The sequence below is a fragment of the Enhydra lutris genome, unplaced genomic scaffold (assembly GCF_002288905.1).
Source record: "Enhydra lutris kenyoni isolate GAN:26980312 unplaced genomic scaffold, ASM228890v2 scaffoldscaffold39, whole genome shotgun sequence".
Taxonomy (NCBI): Eukaryota; Metazoa; Chordata; class Mammalia; order Carnivora; family Mustelidae; genus Enhydra; species Enhydra lutris.
In genome coordinates, this window is record NW_019154123.1 from 22,012,309 (window position 1) to 22,038,282 (window position 25,974).

The 25,974-nt window shown below is 43.4% G+C and overlaps 1 protein-coding gene across 1 annotated transcript; it reads right to left on the reverse strand.

Moving 5' to 3' along the window:
- Positions 1 to 348: 348 nt before the first annotated feature.
- Positions 349 to 23,186, reverse strand: LOC111155138 (retinol binding protein 2). Its single transcript, XM_022515212.1, has 4 exons — positions 23,059 to 23,186; positions 9,511 to 9,689; positions 1,971 to 2,072; positions 349 to 399 (listed from the first exon to the last, which is right to left on the reverse strand). Exons 1-4 carry the CDS (start codon positions 23,129 to 23,131, stop codon positions 349 to 351), a joined length of 405 nt encoding a protein of 134 aa, XP_022370920.1. The 5' UTR covers positions 23,132 to 23,186.
- Positions 23,187 to 25,974: the final 2,788 nt, after the last annotated feature.

Here is a 25,974-nt window from a genome sequence, read left to right on the forward strand (position 1 = left end):
ATTTAAATCCCCTCCAGATTTCTTTTTTTTTTTTAAAGATTTTATTTATTTATTTGACACACACAGAGAGAGATCACAAGTAGGCAGAGAGGCAGGCAGAGAGAGAGGGGGAAGCAGGCTCCCCGCTGAGCAGAGAGTCTGATGCGGGACTCAATCCCAGGACCCTGGGATCATGACCTGAGCTGAAAGCAGAGGCTTAACCCACTGAGCCACCTAGGTGCTCCCCCCTCCAGATTTCTTAATGGGCTCTGTCAAGAGTGGGAAGGTCCCCAAGGCTGCTTCCCAAAGCCTGTAGAGAATGCTTGGTGGGGAGTGTGGAGCCCAGACTCAGCAGCCCCACTGTGGCCATTACTTCTTCTTGAACACTTGATGGCATACCTGGTCACCGCAGGTCAGCTCCTGCAAGGTCAGAAAGTGGGTGAGTGACTCACAGGCCAGGCCTCCCTGTGGCCCCCCACAACTCTTGGTGTCTGTGAGTTGGGGTGGGGGTGGGGAAGCTGGAGTACAGAGACACTTAGTTGTTCTGGGCAAAGTGCATCTCATAGACCCCATCAGCTGGCATGCCCTGAAGGTAGCAGTAATTTGATTTTGACACTTGAATTGTGCTTGAACAACTATAAAAATGAAAAATGCAAAGAAATTACCCTCTTGGGCGGGATTTTTCCTACTCCCGTGATTAAAGCAACATCTCCTAATTTATAAAAGGCAGTGAAGCTGTGAAAAAGGAAAGGATCTAGTGGGGAGAAGTGTTTGGAAGGCAAGAGTCCAGGAATATATAGGCTGGTGGGCTGTCTGTGCTTTCTGGGCATTCTGGCCTCTGGTCACTAGAATGTTGGTTGGTGGCATCCCAGGTAAGGACAGGACGACAGGGTGTGGGCTGCAAAAGGGCTCCCCCTGGGTCTGCCTCTGCAGACAAGATGCAGCTTTTGATCCAGATGGAGGGAGCCCCCAGGCCTTACCTGCATTTCATGACTCCTTGAGGGAGGAAAGAAAAATATGAGTGTGGGGATGGCCACAAAATCATTGCAGCTGACAATGAATCCATTGTCTTAGCCACAGGGACCACTGGGGATTGTACTACAATTAAAAAAATCCATCATCCAAACCAGAGCAGGTAGAGAAAACCGTCAATGGAAAACATGGTGAATGCCTTCCATTTATCACCAGTTGACAATGCCTCCGAAATAAAGATCTCAGGTGAGGCCAGCCTGGCTCTGAAGGGCACAACGGTGACCTGAATACTGACACTGGGGCCAAGTGCTTGCCTGACTCCAGAGGTGAAGTCATGACTGACTGAATAAAGAGCCATTTAACAAATGAGTGACTTAATGCATGAAGGAGTGAAAGATTCCTCACTGTTTGAATGCTGGACACATAAATGGCCTTGAAGATTGAAGACTGAAAAATGTAGCTATCTAGACACATATAATTTATTTCAGGAGATCAGCCATTGTTCCCACTGCTCTGTTCTAATACCAAGTTAACTTAAAATATTTCAGGATTAGGTGGACACACCTGCTGATGAGAGGCCAATGCCTGTGGTCTGTGAGATGGTTCCCAAGCCCACCTGCCCCTATCCATCCTGCTCCCACTCCTCTTCTTCCCAGCTCTCATAATGGTGAGGAGGCCTGGAGCTACCCTCCTTTGGGCCATCTTCATTCTGGGCCTCACATTTCTCTTTAGCTGGTCTTTCATAGGTTGTGTGCATTTCTCCTTGGACCTCGGCTTCCTAACTCAGCAGTTTGAACCCTCATTTTAATTGCAGCCGTTCATAGAAACAGCCATATAGATTTCTTCCTGGAGTCCCCTGAGCCAGATGGGAACGGCTTTCTGACAATATGACCACACGTGTTTGGCTGGAGCTCAGGGGAGGAGTGCAGGGCCATTTTTCTTGTCAGAGCACCTGGGGAGGTGAACCTGCAGTTTGTGGAAGCACCAGGGAAGGGACCCGGGCAGACCCTGGGACTTACCAGGTGCAGCTTATCCCCCTCAACCCACTGCCTCCAGCCGCGGTTCTCCTTCTCTCCCTTCTGCACGCACACAAGGACATCACCTTCCCAGGTGACCAGCGTCTGCAATGACAGTTTCCCAGGCAAATCAGATGGATGGTCCTGATGGGGATGGAGCAAACCTAAGCCCGCAGCTGCGGTTCCTATGGCCATTGCTGGGCTCCTGCTTCTCCACAGGGTGGAGCCTTCAGCCTCTGCCAAGCCGAGATCTGCCAGACTCTCCACACATACCCTCCATTCCCACCAAACCGGCTCATTGTGGGCTCCTGTTCTCTTTTAAAGAATTCTAGGGGTGCCTGGGTGGCTCAGTCAGTTAGGCATCTGCTCTCAATTTTGGCTCAGATCATGATCTCAGGGGGTCATGGGCTCAAACCCTGCTTCTGGCTTCTTGCTGAGCAGGGAATCTGCTTGAGATCCTCTCTCTTCCTCTCCCTCTGCCCCTGCCCTCGCTCATGCCCTTTCTCTCTCAAATAAGTAAATAAATCTTTAAAAAAAAGAATTCTACTCTCCCATTTTACCATATGGTGAAGATAACATTCCAAATCAATGGGGGAAAAGATGACGCATTTGACTATAAATGATGTAAAATTTCTCGAAGGGCAAAATAGCATAAAGTCAACAGACGAAGAACAAACTGGGAAAAAATAATTGTAATGCATATCAAAGACCTGATTTTCTTATATATAAAGGGCTCCTGTAAATTAATAAGAGAAAGATCATTAACCTAATAGGAAATTTAAAAAAGGACACAGCCAACAGCTTACGAGAGAGAGAGAGTAAAAAAAACAACCTAAAACCCAGCAGATGGCTTTTAAACCTAAGAAAAGATATTCAACCTTACTCATAATAGGAGGAATGCAAATTAAGGCTGTTTTTGAGATACAATTCATCATACGGTCAGAGATCAAAGAGTCTGATAACACACTGAGCTAGAGGAAGTGTGGAGAAGCAGGCACCTCCATTAATGGCTGTGGGTATATAAATTGGTATGAATCCTTTTGTGGGGCAATTTTATATTACCTCTTGAAATTTAACACTGTTATATCTCTTTGACCTAGAAATTCTGTGTCTGGGAATTTTCCCTACAGAAAACACATGGTGAGGACTGCCTATTGTGGGACAATCATATAGGCAGAGAAGCTACCTGATTAGCAGGGGACCACAACAGATGGTTTCAGGGCCATCCTCATTATCCAGAAGCAGAAGGGTGGCCCTTCTCCCAATCCTCGACTTCCTGCGGGCAGAATGCAGACTGGCTAGTAGCACAGGCGGGTGGGGGGGCAGCAGAGAGGCAGAGTTCATGCTGGATGGCCAGACTGAGCTGACCAGCAAGTTAAAGAACCTCAAGAGGCTCAAACTCCTGTGCACAGATCATACTTACAGATTATACCCCCAAACTCCTCTGGCTTCTCTTTCTCCTTTTATTCCTCCTAGCACCGCCCTCTGGACCATTTGTACTATCCCTAGGTGGTTCTACAGGGCCACCACCTCTGAGCCCAGATGAGGACTGCACACGCGCCTCCTGAAGGATGATGTCACTCCTATCCAGACAGTGGTTTTTTTGTCAGTCCTGTCCTTTCTCAGGGATGACCCTGATGCCAGCTGGTTTTCTTCCAAGTATGTGCAAACTGTGTTACGCCTTTGTGAACAATATTATGCTAAGGATCAAATGTTTGCTTTCCTCTCTATCTTGTAAACCTAGCTGGTGACGAACTGACCAGTGCTTCTTTATACACTGTCCTTGCACATTTGGATCTATATTTTGGGACAAATTTGTTTTCTACGGATTGTTAAATCTACCTCCTTCTAAAATAATATTTGACCTTGACCATATGATATATTTTATGTACAATTTTATCCCTCCTCATTTTACTCCTCAACACATTGCAGTGTTGTTTGTTACGACAAAGGACTAGAAGCCTCCTAAATTCCATCAGTGGGTGGCTGGTTTAAGTCTGTGTGGTTCAACCATGCCATGCAGCCCTTGAAAGAAGAAGGCGGTTTTATACCTATGGAGGAGACCAGTCTCCATAGTGTATAATGAAGTTAAAAAAGCTAGGAGCATGGCCATGTGCATAAGACAAGGTGGGGGGAATATGTATGCATGCCTATGTTTGCATATGTTCTCTTGCAAGGAACTAAAAGAGCCCTTAATGGTGATCTTCCTTGCAGAAAGAACTGAGAGGTGGAGAGCCAGTTTGGGAAGGAAATTTCAGTTTTTATTGTTTAAATTTTCTTAAACCATCTGCATGTATTAATATTTTCTAAATTAACTTAACAATAAAATTCTACATCTTTTCTAAAGAAAATAGGTCTCCTCCTTCTTTGGAGCCATCTGAAGCTTCACATCTTTGAATGTCTTGAGGAAGCTTAATTCACAGGTTGCTTTCCTTGCTCCTCTGGGAGGGAGATGTTGTTTGGAATATTCCAGAATTCCCTCCCAAATAGATGAGAAAGGAATATTCATTTGTCATTGCCCATCATTGTTCTTGGGACTCAGTTCCCTCCCAAAAGTATGAGAAAGGATGACATCTTATTTGGGCAAAGACTGTGTCTTCTAACTTTCCCTCCCCCAGCCCACATTACCTTACACATCCTAATACATATTGACTGAACTAGTGTCTATCTCTCCCAATAGACAATAAACTCCATGAAAGAAGGGGTCATGTTGGCTGTTTATTTCTGCAACCCCAGACTCAGCAGAGAAGGTGCTTGGTGAGCAATGTTGAATGACTCTGTGACTGAGTTATTTTGTTGAAATGGAATCTTGAAGTAAATCCACACGGGAGAATAAATGAGCCTATATATTCTTCATTGATGATGATTCTTGACAACGACTCAGCCAGCCTGCCTCCTTGCCTTGATTTCTATGGTCCCCCTAGAATGCACACATGACCATCAATATGGACACTGGATGGTAACTGTCCATCTACTTGTCTGCTTCCTCATAAGACTGCAAGATCTTTCATGGCAGAAAGGGCTCTAATTCATTACTTTACCCATAGTTCCTGACCCAGGTCTCTCATGTAGTAGGGGGTTGGCAAATTTGTAGAAGGAACAAAAAAGAAAGATGTTGGTGCACAAGGACCTGTCCTAATATTTTCTTTTAATAAATCTTACTATGCAGCAGGATTAAAAGTTATTCTGACCCTGAGTAAATTGGTTACCAGTGAATGATGGTAATACATACAATACTACAGCTTTACTCCTACATAAAACAGACAGTAAGAAGAGAGAATGGTTAAATGAACTAAAATTCCACAATTCAGTTTCAGTTGGTGTCTTTCATTCTTGTGTCAGAAGAGGTTTTGAAAAAGGCTCAATTGACTTGAAAGATCTTGAGATTGAGGGGATGGAGATAAGTGAGGAAAACCATTGCTTCTGAGTCAGAGGATAAAGAAGACACACTGAACAGAATTAAAGAAGGAATCTGGGCCCACACTGCCATTTCCCTCTCTCAGTGTCCAAAATTAACAGTTAAAAATAGCCTTGTATGGGAAATTAGATAAGGTACTGTCTCAATGTTAAATTTACAGAAGTGGATCACTACACTGTGATTACATGACAGAATATCCTAATTCATAGGAAACACTGAATTACTTAGAGATAACACATCAGATCGTTCAGGAAAAAATTATGTATATAATAGCAAGAGAGCATGTACAAAAGATAGAGCAAATGGGGCAAAATGTTGACAGTAGGTAGCTCTCGGCAAAGAGTATACAGATGTTCTTTGCTATTTTCATGCAACTTTTCTGTAAATTTGAATCCGTCCTCTGAGAGTTTTTTTTTTTAAGGAAAATAATAGTTCTTTAAATTAAGCACATTGAAGGGCACCATGAACATGTTTATACCTTCCCAGCACACTTTTCCTTGCGCAAGACTGATTTTTGGCAGTACCCATCCCCTCCAGCAATTCCAGGTGGGGGTCTCCCGGAGAAGGTTGCAGCCCCTGGGCTCTCATGGACACCACAGTGGCATTATTTGTTTTAACTGCCATCGTTGTGCCTGCTTTCCCCTGCCCTGATTGTCCGCCCCAATTACTTTTTGTTTTTAATTGAGATATAATTCACATACGATAAAATTTACCTTCTTAAAGTACAATTCAGTGATTTTTAGTATATTCACCAAGTTGTAAAACTCACCCCTGTCTAAATCCAGAACATTTTCATTGCGCCCCAAAGAAACCCTGCACCGATCAGCAGTCTACTCCCCATTCTCTCTGCCCCTGAGAACCACTTTCTGTCTCTAGGGATTTGCCTAGTATTTTTTTTTAAGATTTTATTTATTTATTTGAGAGAGAGAGAGATAGCAATAGAGATAGTGAGAAAGAGCACAAACTGGGGGAGCAGGAGCTGGGAGGAGAGGGAAAACTCGGGTCTCGATACCAGCACCCTGGGATCATGACCTGAGACGAAGGCAGACACTTAACTGACTGAGCCACCCAGGGGCCCCTAGGGATTTGCCTATTCTGGGTGTGTCATATAAGTCCTACAATATGTGGCCTTTGTGTCTGACTGCTCCATTTCCCAAGGTCATGCAGGTGCGTATCAGTGTTCCATTCTTTTCTACGCCTGCATGCTATTCTAGCACATGAAGATCTGTTACTTCTTTTTAATTTTTTTCTGGGTAGCTTGTGTACTTTTTGAAAAGGGCTTTAAATCCTCTTAGAAACAAACCAGGGTAAGTGAAGAATATATAATACCCGCAAGAAGGAGGAAGGGGGGATCCCTGGGTCCTTCAAAGGGTTGACCCCATGGTTAACATGGTGTCACCACCCCTGCTGTGGGATGGCATAGATCTGGGCACTTTAGGGCCCTACTGTGCCTCTGCTACAACCCAACCCCCCCCCCCACACACACACGTCTCCTCCAAATGGCCAAATGGAGAGGTTCTCAGAGGGGATCGTGAGGGTGACAGGGATGTTGAGAAGAAGCAGCCTGGAGAGTAAGAGCATGAGCACTACAGCAGCACATGCACACACACACACACACACACACACACACACACGCATGCGCACACATGCAGACTCACACGTGCTCGTGTGTGCACATGCACATGGACACACAGCTTATGTGCCCTCAGCTGTGCCACCACATGTGGCCACAGTCATTAATCAGAGAGAGAGAGACTCACCTGCTCCTTATCGTCCTTTTCCAGCTGAGGGGTTCCAGTCAGATTACAACAAGTAGGGAGTCCCGAGGACATCTGCTCTGGGTCGTGATTCTCGGAACGCCCTTTTGCTGGAGACGGGCAAATTCTGTCCTGGGGGCTTCTCAAGCCCCACCAGTCTCCTGTGTGCGTGTGTGTGTGTGTGCGTGTGCGCGTGTGTGTATAAGCCCCAACTTTTTGTTGTGGGTCAGGCAGAGATAAGAAGTGGGAAGTGAGATTCTCTTTCTCTCTGCAGGACTCCGAACTGACTCTGGGGAGAGGACAGGGCTCCGGTGGGGGTGGGGGTATGGAACAGAAGGCAAAGAGACATAAGAGTAGGTGTTGAGAGGTAGAATCCTCTAACGGTCAGGACTGAAAGGATGTAACTTATTTTAGGAAGAGAGAGTTCTCTACTATCAAAGGTGATGAAAGAAGAAGTCAGAGAGAACAGGCCTGCTTTTCCACAGCCCACATCCAGAATGGAAAGGCGAAGGAAAATGAATCATTATGAACAGATGAGGTTAGAACAGCAGAGTGATGCAAAAATCCAGAGACAGATTTCCCATTCATTCTGGTGTCTGAAGGATTGGCCTTCCAGCCACACAGTTCAGAGAAGCCTTGTCGATCCATCAACCCTTCAGGGAGGGGATTCTACAAGGGGCTGTTCCAGAGCCTGGAAGCTTCAGCACTTATGCCAAGATTGCTCTGATGGAAGCATTTCCAAAGTGCTTTTCATTTCCCACTTTTCTTTAGCAAAGAGCACTGAATATAATTCAACCTTGACGTGATGGCTGGGGTTATCAGTGCTGCAGGACAACTTGATGGAGAAATAAAATGTGTCCTGCTCTCTTGGCTTTACAGTCATCACCAAAGAATGATGACAGTTTTTCTCCCCAACTCAGGAGATCAGCCAGAGCTCCCTTGCTTTGGAGGAGAGTTGAGACCTCTGACTTTGGATTAGCTTCTGAAAGCACCAGAGAAGAGTGGGAGTCTGGAGTGAGTGGGGCTCATGGTGAAAGGGAATGGGAAGGGTGGAGGATTCCATTTCCTTATGGCACTCTGAGGGGCTGGCCCACTGCTGGGCTGAGTGCACACATACCTGCAGATAGGATATGCAGCACAGCCCTCCCTCATTTTGGGAGCCAGGACAGAGATCCTGGTGGTTGCACTGGCATGGAGATAGCGGGTACAGTAAGTATGCAAGCTACCCATGGACTTTGTATATGTTTATACACAGTTGTATAAACTGCATGGGCCTGGACAGTGAGCAGTCAGTGGCAACCATGTTAAATGACAAACCAGAAGTCCTTCCAAGTTTCCTGGACTGTGCAATCCACCAGATTCTTACATGATGCTAAGAATGAAATTGGGGTGGGCGGCGCCTGGGTGGCTCAGTCAGTTAAGCATCTGCCTTTGGCTCAGGTCGTGGTCTGGGGGTTCTGGGATTCAGCCCCGTGTTGGGCTCCTGCTCAGCAGGGAATCTGCTTCTCCCCCCCCCGCCCCTCCCCCATTCATGCTGGTGTTCTCTCTCTTTCTTTCACACGCACTCTCAAATAAATGAATAAAGTCTTAAAAAAAAAAAAAAGATTAGGATGGGGGAATCCTTAAATATGACTGAGATTGCTTTTCTCCACATTCCTGTTTGTGGGGACTGACCAAGGGATAATTGGATTTAGATAAGCAAAGATAGGTACACTGAGTGTGAGTGTGGGCACTGCAGTGATTGGACACTGCGTCATGATACTACGTGGTGACATAAAAGGCGAGGGGGACCTGCTGTTACCCTGCCTCCCCCCGCCCCCTGACCCCAACCCCACTTCTCCCTGCTGCTGTCATTCTGCCTTATTTACAAATAGCTCCTCTGGGCGAGGGTCTGCTTCTCCTGTAGAGTCCAGTTCCTAGGCCTTGAGATAACTCCCAACTGTGTACTTAGAGTTGTCTGCTTACTTTCAGGGTCCTCCCTGTAATATCTGAGCAGTTCAAGTGGCTGGAAATCTGGGCTTTCAATGAATGGAGGATTTCCTCAATTATGATGTGAGTTAAGGTGGTGCTGGGACAGAAGCCATCAATGTGCTAGAGATTTCGCTAAGTGACTAGCACTGGGAAATCCTTGACCTCTTTACTCTACTGACTTTTTCTGATTAGCATTGCATTTTTCTTTAAGAACAAACAAACAAACAAACAAACAAGTTAAATTAGTTGGGACCAACCAAACTTGAGGTATTTTGTATAAAAAGTGTGAGTTCTCAACATCTCTAGAAAAGAAAAAAGCAACCTATTATTGTGAAGCCAGATGGCCGGCTTCTGGACACAGAGTATATGAGTTGAAATGGCCAGGCTAGGTCCTCACCTTAACAGTCCGGTTGTCCAGGCCCTTCGTGCACTCCTCAAACTCCACTCCAACAGTGAAATCCAGCTCATAGTTGCGGAATGTGCTGTTGGTTTTTGTCTTGAAGTTATCGCCGTCTTGTTCAATGATCTTTGTCTGAGTCAGACGTACTGCGATCTTGCGGGTGGCAAAATCAATATCTGTTGGCAAAGGGAGTCGTGGAGGTTATGATGTGCTCAGACAGACTCATTCATTTCTTTAACAAGGCCAAACATTCAGGACCAGAGACACAGACCATGGGCAGCCCACGTATCTTTGCTCAAATGGGAAACAAGAGTTGTCTTACACACAGCCAGTTTGCACAACTCAGTCAATTGTCTGGAAATATCCAGTCTCTCAGTGCCTCCTCAGGAATCCTGACAGGAGGGGGAGGTAGCAGGCAGGGGTCGCCCTGAGCTGCAACTCTCAGTAGGTGCATGCATTCAAACACACATGCACACACACGCACACACTCACACACACAAACCCCTCCCCCAGAGAAGTTCCATTCTATTTGACATATTAGATTTCCTCCTAAGAGTATGCTGAATAAAAGATTTCATGGTTTAAAAGAAAAAAGACCACTTTAAAATAACCGTCTACATCATGGGTAAAATGGGCCTTTTGTTAATGTCCATGACCTCTAAGGACACGTACGCACCTCAATTTTTAAAGCAGATTGGGGGTATACTTAGCTGGGTTGTTCTGCCTCAGTCATGGGCCCCCAGGACAACTTTAAGCATATTCCACACACTTAATAAATACTTGTGGAGAGATTTCTTTGTTGCTTTTAAGGAAAATATGAATGATTGTTCATATTTATATTATTGGGGAAAGTTTAAAACAAACCAAAGCAGAAAAGAGAGTACAAGGAACTCCACATAACCATTACCCAGTTCAACCATTATCAGATTTTGCCACATTTACTCCATTTAGATCTTTTCTTTGTCTTGATTTTTTCCCACCAAATTCTATAGAAGATTTTTTTGATCCACAGCTTAACTAAGATACAATTAACAAATAACATTGCATCACTTTAAGTGGTATGATGTAATGATTTGATACACCTATATGTTGCAAAATGTTGACCAACAATAAGGCAGTTCTTTTTTAAAGTTTAACATGCATCAGAATTTCCAAGAGAATTCATGCAAAGAGATCACTGGGCCTTGGTCCATAGATTCTGACTCTGTAGGTCTTGGGGCAAGACATGAGTTTGCATTTCTAATAAACTCCAAGGTGATATTCATATTATTGGTCATTGATCACACTTTGAGCAGTATTGCTATGACAGATTGACAATTGATACATCAGTAGTATTTTTTTCACATATAGTTTTGATTGAGACTAATGGCAATGGATGTTTGAAGATTAAGCTCACTAGAGAGCCTTTAACTATTTTTTATCTTTAACTGTATCTTCATTTTAAAATAGGGAAGAAGTATTAGGAAGTATTTTAGTATTTAGTATTTAGTATTAGGAAGCATTTTAAAGGAAAATGTACTCATTTCTCAGAGACTATTAGTAAGCAAAAGGGAGTGTGCCCTTCAGTGGGTGCTTCATTTACTAGGCTTTGAATTTTATGGTATGAAGCTAGGTACGGAGCCAAACTTCTCGCTAACTTCTGGTTGTGTATAAAATGTCACCCAAGCCAAAAAGTCACTGTCCTGTGGAATAGATTTTTAAAACAGAGGATAATTCTGGAACTTGCCATAAACATCATTAAGCTCTTAGTATCTAGCTAAAATCATATTGGATCCCCTTTATGTCTGTGAATTCTCCAGATATTTTTGGATGCCAATCTAAATCTTTAACTTTTTTTTTTTTTTTTCAGAAATTCCACCTGGAAGTTTTAAAAAATACTGACATTGGTTCTATCATAACCCAAAGATAATAATGACCTCAAGGGTAAGAAAAATTCAGATTAATTGTTCTTTCTCTGAGAATCTCAGCCCCATCTCTATGGTAGGGGTAATTAAACTTCACACTGTGTGCTTTCTGTTGGGGGATAGATACTATTGTGCCCATGAGGAAGACCAGTGGTTACCACCAACAGTTTAGGAATCTCCTGGCAATATGGAGAATTAACACCTCTACTGGCTTACCCCCACCCTTTCTGCTGCCCTTCCATTGTAGCCAAGCATCACTTCCCTCATCTTCTCTTTCCATTACTTTCTGACTCATCTTCTGGATCTCTTTAGTTACTATCACTCTTCTCCTCCTAAAGGACCAAGAAGAGACTGAAGCTGGCTCTTTGAATGTCAGTGGGACAGCAGTTTGGCCACAGCTGGGAACCCACAATAGTATCATATCTGCATAGGGAAGTGCTCTGGATGGCGTTTGGACCTGAAATTGTATAGTCAGCCTTTATCATAAAGGGAATAATTTCAATAATTTCAACATCAGGCAGCCCAGAAGGTAAAAGAATTACATATCCATTTCCTAAGTTGAGAAGAAAAACAAGTTCAAGTTGTCATGAGCTAGTGCATGAATGCTAGTGTCTTGCTGAAATATCATTCATGACTATTGGTTGAGAACCTGTCATGTCTAAGAATTCACCAATGGGTCCCAAAGCTGGCTGCCCATCAGGATCCTGTGGGAAAATATAAAAACTACAGATTTCTGGGTCTTACCCCAGACCTAGAATCTCTGCGTGGTTTTAGATCTTGGATTTCTTCATAAGGGGCTGTTTGGAGAGATTTCTATGGTTTAAGAAATTTGAAAGCCATGACTTAAGCACCTACTCCTCAAGCCATAGGTGATGACATGGAGGCCCAGAGAGGTTAAGTGACTTGTCTAAGCATACATAGCTGAAAAAGCAATAACAAGATTTGATAATTGGGTGGATATGTGTGGAGAGATCAGGTTGGGAGGAGAAAACATGAGTCTTGAGTTTGGGAGTCAAGGTGCGATCCAGGAAAGTCAGAGAGAGAATTAATCTTATGGGTAACATAGGAACTGAAGTTTAGGTCAGATGACCTGGAGGTTACTCTGTTTGGAGCCTCAGTAATATTTGGAGTGGTAATTAAGACACACCTTGGAACCAAAGAGCAATGATGCCCCCAGGGTGGAACCACCCTTGAGAAAGTTCACCCAACAAACCCATGAGGTAAGCATTATATTATCTCCATTTTACCAATGAGGAAACTGGCTCAGAGAAGCTGTGGCACTATTCCTGGGTTGTATAGCGAGGAAGCGATAAAGGTGGAATTTGAACTCAGAATGGTTTATCTCCAGGGCCAGCATAGTGCTCCACAAGCTCTGGGCTGGCCCATCTTGTCAGAAGGTCAGACCACCTGAGTCTGTGCACTTTCGGTGGCTGCTCAAATACCAGTAACTTCTGAGTGACACTTCTTTACAATTCCCCTGGAGCTGCAGGGACTTCTAGATCCAGCTGGAGGACACCTCCCTATTTGGGGCAGTATATATTTCCCTATGCTCTAATGTACCATCTTCACCAAATGTTGTTTTCTGGGCTCAGGGTTCCCTGTGAAGTCTGAGCTGGATCAGTCACACTCCAACTCCTGGCCTTTTTCTGATAACTCATTTAGCTTCTGCTCTGTGGCTTAGGGAATTGTACCTGGGGATATGCAAGACACAGAGCCTGCAATGAGGCCACAGGACATGGAATTAGATAAAAGCTCTCTCTGCTGCCCTTTGTGATTTGAACATTCTAGGCTAGCATTCATAGGTACCCCACTGCATTTGCCATGATGCTCAGCTTCATAGGTCATTAGGTGGTCCAAAAAATGTGGCTCATGATCAACTGTTTGGAAAGTGAGGATGTAAAACCAAGAGAAGCTGGTTTCTACACTGAGGAACTTCAATCTAGGAAAGATGTTTTGCAACCCCTAAAGTGGGGATGCAGGATATGGACTTTCCCAGTCTTATGTGGCTGTAGGCCCACCCTGTGGTGGAACATCCCACCCAGCTGGTCTGGTGTTCCATAGAACATGATACAGAAAGTGCTGACAAAACCCTCCGGCTTTCTCTCAGTCACCTGGGCCCTGCAATTATGGAACTATATCCTGTTTGGTTTTCTCCATTCAATGCAACTTCTGGCCTGTTTGGAAGGGAAAAGGCTAAACAGGACTAAGTGGTCAAGTATTTCTGTCTTAGAAATTAATCTTTCCTTAAGATTGCTAAAAGTCACTGCAGAGTCTTCCATATTTAGTCAGTATAAACACATGCTTGTGGCAGGCAGAGGGCTAACATATCACACTCCAACTCCTGTTTCTCTCCTTCTGCCCCAGAAACACAGTCTAGTGAGTCAGGTGACACCTGTGTGTCCAGCTTCAGTCCATGGCTGGACCCTTGAGTCCAGATCTACAAACAGGAGAAAGCAGTGGTCATAAGTGGAGCTATTATGAACTACATCAGGTTGCTTTGAGGATTAAATTTGATGGTGTTTGTGAAGATTTCTGCCCAGTGTCTGGTGGCTTGTGGTAATGGCCCCATAAATGGTAGCTGCTGCCATCATTGTAATCATCATTATGAAGCTCCTTGATTTCAAAGGGTGCTGTGCTCCACATCCTTTGCATTTTCCCAGATATGCCCTGTGTGTTTGCCTCCTAAGTACCTAGCTCTCCTCCCAGCTCTGCAAATCTCACAAGACCCAGTCCCAGTCCTGCCCTTGGTCAGTTCTACTCTTTCCCTGCCTCCTTCCTCACCTGCTCTTCAGACCACACAGCTTTACTCCCCAAGGAGAAACAGCCTGATAGTCTCCTCTGATTTTTTTTCATGGGGGTGATTTTTCTTCCCTCAAAAATCTTACCTCTATGAGGATAGAACAATGTTGTCTTCTTGCTCTTTGTCCCCAAGGTTGGGCACAGAGTAGGTGCTCAAGAAACACTTCCAGATTGTTTAATAATCACCATAGTTTAGGACAGTGGTTCTCACAGTGAGATCTCTGGGCCAGCAGCATCACAGCACCTGGGAACCTCTTAGAAATGTAAATTCTGTATTCTCGGCTGCCTGTTCTTCTCATTTAGTACCCTGAATGTCTCCCCAGCCCTTTTTGGCTTGCCAGGTCTCTGTGGATAGGTGTGACGTTATTCTGTTGTTCCTTCCTCCATAAGTAAGAAATCTCTTATCCTAGCTGCTCTCAAGGTAGCTTCCTTGGCTCTAAGATTTGCAAGTTTCACTAGTATATGTTGGGGTATTGGTCTGTTTTTATTAATTTTAGGAGGGGTCCTCCCTGCCTCTTGGACACAAATGCTATTTCCTTTCCCAGATTAGGGAAGTTCTTAGCTATGATTTGCTCAAATATACCTTCTAGTCCTCTCTCTCTCTTTCTCTCTCTCTCCACCCCCTCAGGAATTCCAACAATTCTAACATTGGAACATTTCATGGTGTCATTGATCTCTCTAAGTCTGTTCTCATGGGCTTCTAGCTGCCTATCCCTATCCTCCTCAGCTTCCTTTCTTTCCATCAGCTTATCTTCTAGATCACTAATTTGTTCTTCTGCCCCATTTACTCTGGCTGTTAGAGCATCTAGTTTAGACTGCATCTCATCCATTGCATTTTTAAGTTCAGCTTGATTAGATCTCGTTTCTGCCCTTAGATATTCTATATTGTTGCTAATGCTTTTTTCAGGCCTACCTATTGACTTCATAATTACTACCCTGAAGTCTGTCTCTCACATCTTGCTTATATTCATGTCCATTAGTTCTGCGGCAGAGGACATTATCTCTGGTTCTTTCCTTTGTTGGGAGTTCCTTCTAGTCATTATGTTGAGGGATGGTTGAGGGAATGTACAGAGTCCAAAATATCAATCACGGCCCAAGCAAAATGTACCTACAAAAAAATCCAAAGTGGTCAAAAGCTACCACAGATATGCCATCAAAGCCAAGATGATCCAAAGTAATAAAAAAGAAAGAAAAAATAAAAGAGAAAAAAAAGAGGGGGGGTGGGGACAGATTATAATCTATCAGAGTGGACAAAGCTAGGTGATCTGCCTGTTCCTGCTTGATTTTTGGTCTGTGTGTTAAAAGACACTATATCTCAAAATTGCAAAGAAATCAGAACTTATATATATCACGATAAAAATAAACAGAGTGAAAATGGGCTAGTATGGGGAATAAATCTATAAAACATATATGTGAAAAAGAAAATAAAAGTGAAGAAGTGACTTAAAAACATAGGTTGGGAAATGAATAAAGATGTGGTTCATACATACAATATTTTATACTGTAGGAATATTACTCAGCCATCAAGAAGGATGAATACCTGCCATTTGCATTGACATGGATGGAACTGGAGAGGATTATGCTGACTGAAATAAGTCAAGCAGAGAAAGACAATTATCATGTGCTTTCACTCACATGTGTAATATAAGGAATAATGCAGAGGACCACAGGGGAAGGGAGGGAAAACTGAACGAGAAGAAATGAGAGAGGGAGACAAACCAGGAAAGTCTCTGGACTCTGGGAAACAAACTGAGGGTTATGGAAGGGAGGGAGTTGGGGAGTTGGAGTAACTGGGTGATGGGTATAAGGAGGACATGTGTGGTGATGAGCACTGAGTGTTATACATAACTAACGAATTGTTGAACATTACATCAAAAACTAATGATGTACTATATGTTGGCTAATTGAACATAAAAGAAAGTTAAAAATAGAGCTACCCTAAAAACTAAATATGGGAAAGATAAAATAAGATGAAATCAGAGAGGGGGACAAACCATAAGAGACTTTTAGTCATAGGAAACAAACTGAGGGTTGCTGGAAGGGAATTGGGTGGTGGGCTGGTGTAACTGGGTGATGGGCATTAGGAGGGCAAGTAAAATAAAACAATGAAAACAAAACAAAAAAAGTGTAAATTCTGGGGTTTACCCTAGACCTGGGAGTTGGGCCCTGCTTGTTTTAACAAGACTTGCAAGTGATTCTGTACATGCTAAAGTTTAGAACCACAGGTATAGAAGAGGGAGGGTTAGGTCCAGGTATAAATTCTGCCCCAGATTTCCCAGCTATGTGACCTCAGGGAAGTCACTTTCCCTTTCTGAGCCTTCTAAGCTTTCTCACAGTAAAATGAGGAAAGAATGGGGCACCAGGGTGGCTCAGTTGTTAAGCATCTACCTTCGACACAGGTCATGATCCCAGAGTCCTGGGATGGAACCCTGTACCAGGCTCCCTGCTTGGGGGAAGCCTGCTTCTCCCCCTCTCACTCCCCCTGCTTGTGTTCCCTCTCTTGCTCTGTCTCTCTGTCTCAAATAAATAAATTAAATCTTTTTTTAAAAATGGGGAAAGAATGCTCATTTCACAATGTTATTTATTGAAGGATTCAGTTAAAATGATGGTATAATGCTTTACAAAGTACCAATGAGCTTGTGGGTATCCTGAGCACATTGGCCACCACCCCTTGGCCTTTTCTGTTTAAGTGAAACAGTGGCCAGGTTGGCTTTCAGTCCAGAGTAAAGTATTTGGTTCATATTTATGCATCTGTAAAGGCTCTGGACTCCGAAGGAACAGTCAGGATGGTGGCTGATCTACTCCCTCACTAGCGGAGCCCTGGCACTTTATCCTGCCTGGCCAAACATTTCTCTGCATGGATCAGCTTCCTCGCTGCAAATTTGGCTAGTGGGTAGAAACAACTTTATCTCCCACTCATGAGGTCCATGCTGTTTTAAACCATGGTGCCAGAACTGTAGTTAGGAGATGAGAAAGAAAACCACAGGCCAGTATTAACCAGGTGAAATGAAGGGGAGTGCTCCAGGCAAAACAACTAAGGGAGAACTGGGGATTACAGAAAAATTTAGGATGGCAGCGTTCCTCAAAGAGGATGTGGAAGTCAAGGCTCAGAGAATTTAAGTGGTGGGTTCAGAGTTACCCAGCTGGGACAGAGTTCCTGAAAGATTGCCCACAAATAAATTCTGTTATCCTCACAACTAAGGCTCCCCTAACAAAAATTATTGTTTGTCCCTGGTTGCCTAGAAAGGTAGATCACAGCTAAAAATACCTATTGCTGAGAGTACTGGTTTATCCTGGTCACACCAGCCCCTGTCAATCCTTCTGACCAGTGCCGGGGGAATCTTATTAGAGGCTCTATGCAAATGAAGTCAAGTATTGCTGCTTCTCTGGATTGAAAAATGGCTCAGCGTCTTGGCCACCCTTTAGCATTTGCACAGGCTAGTTAATCATGTCACCCCTGCTCCACCCCAGGGAATGGAGCCAAGTGTTCTGTTGTTGGATTTGTGATATTTCTAATCAAAAGGAAAGGTTTAACTGCAGCAGTAGAATACACACACACACACAGATTACAAAAACACTTCCTCTTTGTACTTTGCAGAGAAAATTATTTTTCTGATATGGTATTTTAACACCAGGGTTATCGAGTATGTTTTATCTGCTTTTCTGGATTAAAGGTATCTTCGAGTCTGATTTATAGCCAGGTGAAATGAATTTCTATCTCAGAGGAAAAGGTCCAAAGGCAAGCTATTTCTGAATAATATATGTGGTGTGTAGCTACTGCAGAAGAAAACAACAACACCGAAGTGACTTTATTAAAGCATACTTTCCATAACTGCATTTTGAACAATGTAAGTCATAAAGTTGAAATATGAGTATACTACTTACCATTACAACGCTTTCTAATATGCTTGTGAAAAAAGCTAAAGTGGCGGGCTAAAAGGGCAGGCACTCTTTGTAAATTAAAGAGAGAGACGCACACATATTCATCATGTGAAATCTGAGACCCATTTCAAGCGTGGCTTTGATGGGCTTCAAACCTGGACTCCTTAATTCTCAGATCATCAGCACTCTTAGGCAACTGTGAGAAGCAGAGCGCAAGAGCAATTTTTTCCATGTCTTTTCCTCTGGATAACACATTTAGAGAGAAATTGGACTGGCCCCTGCCTGCCTCCTCCAGTTTCTCATGGGCATCTCCAAATATGTTTAAAACCTTTCCTAGACAATGGAGGCAGGCTGGAGACCCTGGGGTGCCTCCCTGCTCCCTCTGCATAATTCCACCCCCCACCCCACTCATACTCTAGTACTCACTACTGGGATGGAGGCAGGGGGAGGTGCGGCCAATACAAGGGAGGAGAGAAGGGGCTCTCTCTCTCTTTCAGAAGAGCCTAGGAAAGGGCTGAACTGATCTTCACTGGGGGCTTTTCTACTGCGGCATTCCCAGCACTTTAAAAAGTTTAAAAGTCCAATCAGGGAATCCTGGGTGGCTCAGTCCATTAAGTGTCTGTCTTTGGCTCAGCTCATGATCCTAGGATCCTAGGATTAAGCCCCGCATCAGGCTCCCTGCTCAGCAGGGATCCTGCTTCTCCCTCTGCCTGCCACTCCCTTTGCTTGTGCTCTCTTTCTCTGTCTCTGACAAATAAATAAATAAAATCTTTTTAAAAAAATTAATAAAAGTCCAACCAGATACCATGTGGTTCAAGTAAAGACTATGGTAATGTATATAACTTCTTTGACCTCTAAGCACTAGCAGAAATCCAAATTTTGTGAAACGAATTCCTTGGGTCATCGGACATTTTTTCTTTCTCTCTCTCTCCCTCTCCCTCATTTGGTAATTAATTTCCATCCAGGGACTCTGAGTGACCCTTGCAATGTTTCTAAGGGTGCTGACTATCTACCATCCCAACAAACCTTGCTCAGAATGAAATTCCTTCTCCCTTACCCCATGCTTAGTACCTGCACCTAGAACAGTGCTGTGGAAAAAACTGGGGTGGTAGAAGTAGGCAGACTGGTTTCCTGGCTGAGTAACATCATTGTCCAGCCACAGGTGACCCTGGGGAGGTCCTTTCACTTCTCTGGGCTCAGATTGCTCATCCTGTGAAATGGAAAACATTTCTTCCATCTTAATCCCTGACTATCATCTGAGCTGTAGATTTGTATCAACATGCCAATTTTAATACTTTACCTGGATGTGTAACAGGCATCTGAAATCTAAATATGCAAAACAGAAGTCTTAGTGCATTTTGCCACACTCAGCACCCCTCTCCAAACTCACTCCTCCCCATGTCTTCTCTATTTCGGCCTATGGAATCACCATCTTCCCAGCTGTTTAGCCCTAAGCCTGGGCCATCTTCATTTCTTCCATACCCTCTGGTTTCATATTCTTCTGCAAACCCTGTTGGCTTTATCTCCAAAATATATGTTGAACCTGTCCTCTCTTCTCCAGGCCCCTGGGCACTAGTAGCCCAAGCCACCATCACTTCTTGCCTGAACAACACAGCTGCCCCCTAGGATGGACCTCCCTGCTTCTAGTCTTGCCTTTCAATGATTCATTCTCTACATTATAGCCACAGTGATCCTTAAAGAATATAAATAAGACAGATTGTCTTCCATCACAAGGGCTCACCTTCCCCTTGTTTACCACTTCCCAACACACCAGCCTTTGTGTTTCTTGAACACACCCAGAACGTTTGCATTTGCTGACTCCTGTACCTGTGACACGACTTCTCAACATTCAAGCCTTGGCTCACTTGTCCTCAGACAGCCTCCCCTGACCACCCAAAGCTCTTCACTCAAGAAGTCCTTTTTACTTTCTTTAAAGCTCTTACCACTACCTTAAACTATTCACTTTCACTGCTGCTAGCGTATGCACTTTAGGAGACAAGAAACTTGTCACGTATTGACCACCATGTTGCCAGTGCCTAGAACAGTTCTTGGCATGTCACAGGTGCTCAATGCATTTGTTGAATCTGAATAAATTAAATGAAATAATGTATATAAATTTCTGAAAGATGTTTACCATGGCTTGATAATGCCTATCATGGCGTGTGCTCCTCTCGGAAGCTGGTCAGCATTGTGGGTATTCAGGAACCTTTCCTGGCAGAAACCATTCAGAGGGGGAGCTGCCTGACTTCAGCCTCTAAGCCTGCATCCTTTCTGGTAGAATTTTCCAGAGACCCACTAGGACTTTTTGCAGTGGCTTCTGCTCTTTTAGATCTGTGTATGTTAATTTAAATGAAAAGATGTTCTTCATAGAAGATGGCTCCCCTCACCTTCTTTTCCAAGAGAAGAATTGGATTTTTCCTAATAGTTACAATTTGTGAACCAAAGAATTCCTAGATGTCTAAACTGAACATTAATTGAGTATTTTTAGGACACACACATTCCATTATATGTCCACATCTTCACTGATTAAAATTACATGATGGTGTTTCATTTTCTAGGCTCCTTCCCTGCCTGGTCCCTGCCCAGTCACCAAATCTAGTCTATTTCCCACTCCAGACTTTACCTTGCCCACCTTCTTGGCACTGTTCTCACTATCTTCCCAGGGCATCACAACAACCTCTTTACTACTCTGAGAGTCCCTGCAGTTCTATTCACCCCTCGCTGTCAGAGTGAGCACTGGTGACTTCTCTCTTCTCCGCAGACACTTCCTCTCCTTGTAGGACGAAGTCCATACGTGGTGGCATGCCACCTTCAAGATCTGATCTGTCATATTTCTGATGCTCTTTCATCTCATCCTTGCACTTCACCTCTGGGAATACAACTTGTTCTATTCTCTCTGCCCAACACCATGTTCTTACTGGCCTGGCCTTCACACATGCCTGCACAGTCATACCTGACTCCACTTCAAAACCCCACCCAGCACTTAGGAAGCCCTCAATGACCTGCGTACAGTAGCTCCCTCCACCACATCACGCATACATCTGGTTCCTTTTGCTCTACTGTTATGGACCCAAGGGATGGAATCATCCACTGTCCCATGAGTGACAGATTGCATTAACTTAAATGGCTGCAGCAATAGTTCTCATCCTACCTGCTCTTCATGACATGTGACTTTGACATTCTTCTTACTGAAAGATGGGGGTCTCTGTATCATTCCCTCGAATGTAAGTGGGCTCATGACTCCTTCAACCCAATAGAATACAGAATGCTGTATGATTTCTGAGGCTGGGTCATAAAAGGCCATTCAGCTTCTGCCTCCTCTCTCTTTGGACACAGCAAGCATGCTGTGAGGAAAACCAGGCCAGAAAATTACTATCTGGCAGATAAAGAAACTGGTTCTGGAAGGTTAAAAAAAATTGATCAAGGTTAGAGAGCAAGCCTTAACTGGGCTGGCCCCTCTGATTTGGTTTCCTTACCTGCATGATCTTGCTCAGAATTATACTTCTGAGCTAAGATCCAGACCATCTGCCCATTTATAGAATCAGTTTTCCATTCTATTGTCCACTCAGGGTACTAAACTCAGCACAGCAGGACTGGGGCTCTGGTAAGAGGATTTGTGCCTTCCCTCTCATCCCCCAAGGATTTGTGGTAAAATTCAGATAGCCAGCAGGAAAAAGAAAGAAAGCAATTCTGTGTTGGAAACATGCCTGGAGTACATGAAGAAAGTTCCAATCTCTTTAAGTTATGTAATACATCCCAGCTCTCCTCATTCACTGAACACGGTAGAAACGTTCATCAAGCTAGAAGTTAATTGCACAGGAAATTCCACAATTCCTATTCTTTTTTTTTTTAAGATTTTTATTTATTTATTTGACACACAGAGAGAGAGAGAGAGAGAGATCACAAGTAGGCAGAGAGGCAAGCAGAGAGAGAGAAGGGGAAGCAGGTTCCCTGCCCAGCAGAGAGCCTGATGCATGGCTTGATCCCAGGCAGAGAGCCTGATGTGGGGCTCCATCCCAGGACCCTGAGATCATGACCTGAGCAAAGGCAGAGGCTTAACCCACTGAGCCACCCAGGCGCCCCCCACAATTCCTATTCTTGATGAGACTTCCCATCATCTTATCCAAATTATTAAGCCTCTTGCCCCACAGGCAGCCCCAGCAGTGGGGAGGTTCCAACCAGGAGCTCCTTATGTGGAGAGCTCTAAAGGTGGAAAAATGATGAGGAGGTTGTTGCAAGACGAAATAAGCACAGGAAGCCAAAGCTCCCTGCCCAGTGCCTGGCCCATGGCAGCTGCTCCACACATCAGCTCCTCCCACAGGTTTTATGTGATTTCTGTTAGCCCCATGCTAGATCCTGCAAGAGAGTCAACTCAGGACACAAACTGATCAAGCCCTTGGCCTGGAGTCCAGTTCAAAAGTCAGGTAAAGCAGTGAGTTGTTTGATCTGTTGACAAAAGCCACTCCTAGCCTTCCATGGGTCTGATATTCTCTAAGAAATTTTTTTAGACACTCCTTGTCTGCTTCCCCACCACAAGCCTGATGCAAGAGCAATGCAGGGGCCATTCATGAATAATATCTGGTCCAACTGGTGATCTAAGAGACGGTGGTCAAAAGCAAAAGAGCTACTGCGTTATCCTGTCAAGTTTGGTTTTACTCCATGTGTGCATGCATGTGTGTGTGTGTGTGTGTGTGTGTGTGTGTACCCTCTATTCACATGTCTTTTCTCTGTGCCAGGTATTATGCTAAGGACATTTCAGACATCATCTCACTTCTATTATTCCCCACTTACAGACGTAAATTCAGAGAATTTGTATGACTTACCTATTACTACATAGCTAGCAAATAAGGAGCGAGGTTTGCACACAGATCTGTTGATCTTCATGGTGGCACTGTCCAGATGGCAGGACCATAGTTCTCCCAAAGTTCCCCTCCTCCCCCACCATTGGTCTCTCCCTTACCTAGGGCCTTCATGTATCCTTCAAAATTGTCATTACTCTCCATCTCCCAGGTTCCATTCTGGTCCCTTGTCATGGTGATAGCCTCTGGTTCAGTGTGAGTGAGTGCTGAATGTCAAGGAGCAGACTGCAGGGAGAACCTGTTGATATGAGCTACTTTTATAGTGTAGTAGACCAGGTTTATGGTTTTGAGATAACAGGATTAAAGGTTATAAGCACAACCCAAAAAAGCTTTCCTTTCCTTGGCAAAGTTCAACAGGACTATGAGCAACCCACACTCAGAAAGTCCAACGTGGCCAGCATGGGTGTCCCAGTGACCTCTTCCACATGCAGGACTCCAGAGCAGCATCTTTTTGGCTGGCTGGGTTCCCACAGAACCCCTGGCCCCACAGTGAACACTCTCTCTTGTCCTTGAGGAAAACAAATACCCTGTGACCACCCAACATTGGGCAGAGCCCAATCTACTAAAAGCAAGCCAGATCAGAAAGAGGCCAGATGGGAGGCATAAGGGAAGTGGGACTCTACTTCAAGACCCCAGGAACAAGCTGAGGATTGCCTTGACCAAAGTGGGGGACATAGCTGGCATTTGGACAAAGACTCTTGGTTCAGGCTGTTCCCCAAATTAGCTGTCCCAGTGAATTAGAAAATGAGTTGGTTTCTTGCTCTGATGCATAATTCTGAGAGATGAGGCCCAAGCAGGGGCCACTATACTCTGAAGCACAGAAGTGTGAGCTAAGATGGATAAACCATGAGTCCCCAAAAGTAGGCCAATTTTGATTATGGCACTTTGGAGTTCTAAAATATGTAATCATATGCTGTGAAATCTAAGCAATGGTTCTGTCTCTGTGTGGTTTGTGGGATGTAAAGCAGCACATCTATTTTTAAGTAAATACACCAGGATCAGGAAGACACATGGTAAAAAACGGCCCAGCTGCTATCAAAAAACCAATGTAGGATAAAGGGAAGAGTAAAGGACAACTTCCTAAAAAGAGAAAATGAGTGAAGGCAGAAGAAACAGACAGATGATAAGCATCAGTCTTCATTATTTGATGTCCAGCCAGAAGCTGCTATAAGCTGAGCACTCAGCCTCCTGGTTTGGAAAGGTAGGTATTCCTTTCTGGGTTCAGATTCAAGGACTTCCACACAGCCCCTTTTATTCCCAACTGAATCTCCTATTGGCCTCCCTTGCAAGAAAATATTAAAAAGCTGACCTGGTGGGGGAGATGGTCGGAGGCAAAAGTGGGATTGTTAATTGCAATAAGAAAAGAGATTTGAATTTTAATGGGTGGGTGGAGGCATTCACTCTGTGTCAGACAGGAAGTTGAAAATAAGATGCTTGCAAAAAACTAAAACACTGGACAGACTACTCTGCCAGTGAGAATGTGAAATACCCGAACCTGCCCAGAGACAAAGAGAAAGTTTGTCTATTTGACCTGGGATCTATGTGAGTTAAAAAGAAGTTCTGCCCTGCTCTGCCTCTGGTTTGGGGTTTGAGCTTATGCTTCCTGCTAGCCAATGTATTAAACATATGGAGTCCTGAACTTGCAAAACATATAGGCTTCCAGAAAGAAATAAATGTGAAAACTGTCTGGAGGGACACATCTTCAAACTAGGCCAACCAGAATTTCCTGTGATGAAGTCAGCCAAATGTGAGGTCATTAAAATTTGTAAAACACACATGAAAATCCACCAAAAAGCAAACAGCAGCAGAAACATAGAGTCAAAACTGGACTTTCAAGAGCCCCAGATGGTAAAAATGGTCAGTAACAAACTATAAAATAAGTGTTTAGAATGAGCAAAAAAATTTAAAAACATGAAAAAGGATAAAATGACATTTAAAAAATAGATCAAAAAAATAACCAGAGATTAGTCGTAGAAATTTTAAAAATATAGTCAGTAAAATTTAAAAGGTAATAGGTGGATTAAAAAGCTGATTAAACACAGCTGAAGAGAGACTTCATAACTGAATGATAGAGCTGAGGAAATTATCCTGAATGTATATAACACAGAACACATGGGTGGAAATTTAGAACATAAAAATAAAAATAAAACTCTAAAATATTCCAGAGAAAACAAAAAACAACCATAGATTACCTATAAATAAACAATAAAATAATTGGATTGATATCAGACTTTTCAACAATTCTGATGGAAGGCAACAATGAACAATATCTTGCAATGATGAGGGGAAAGGCTTTTGACTAAGAATTCTAAATGTAAATGAACTTCATTAAAGGGTTTTAAAAACTAAAATACTTTCAGATATAATACCCCCAAATTGGAAACAACCCAAACATTTATTGACAAATTAATAGAGCAACAAATTGTAGTATATTCACAAAATAGAAAACTACTCAACAGTAAAAAGGAACATAATGGCACGAATAAATCTCATAGCTTTATGCTGAGGGAAAGAAACTTGACACATAAGATTGTATACTGCATGGTTCCTTTCTTGGGAAACTCCAGAAAAAAAAAAAAAAAACTAACCTACAGTCATATAAAATAGATCAATGATTTGATAAGTATGGGAAGAAAAGGTGGGATAGGAGAAGGAACAAGGGAAATTTCTTGGGGAAGAAGGATGGAAATGTTCTATCGTTCAGGCAGTGGCTGTATGACAATTGTTAAAACTAAAACTCTACAATTGAGAGCTGTTCCTTTTATTGTAGGTAAATTAAATTTTAATAAAAATTAATGAAATCATTTTTATTCATGCATTCATTCATGATGGTTTTGGAAAAAAAAATAGTAGCAACCCAAAATAAAATCCCATATTATAACCGTATGGGAAATTAGCTGATTGAAATGAAGTAAATATGTGTAAGAAGACTGTAAGTATTGATTGACTAGATGTTTCTAAGAAATATAAGTTTACATATTACTTGAAAAACAAGAGGAACCTCTAGAGCAGTGGTT

Bases quoted from the DNA above. Each gene is read 5' to 3' on its own strand.
- LOC111155138 (XM_022515212.1), bottom strand. From the start codon at position 23,131: ATGACAAGGGACCAGAATGGAACCTGGGAGATGGAGAGTAATGACAAT. The intron at 9,690-23,058 runs GTAAGGGAGAGA...CTTTGCCAACAG, and splicing joins AGGATACATGAAGGCCCTAG to ATATTGATTTTGCCACCCGC. The intron at 2,073-9,510 runs GTGAGGACCTAG...CTGTCATTGCAG, and splicing joins TGGACAACCGGACTGTTAAG to ACGCTGGTCACCTGGGAAGG.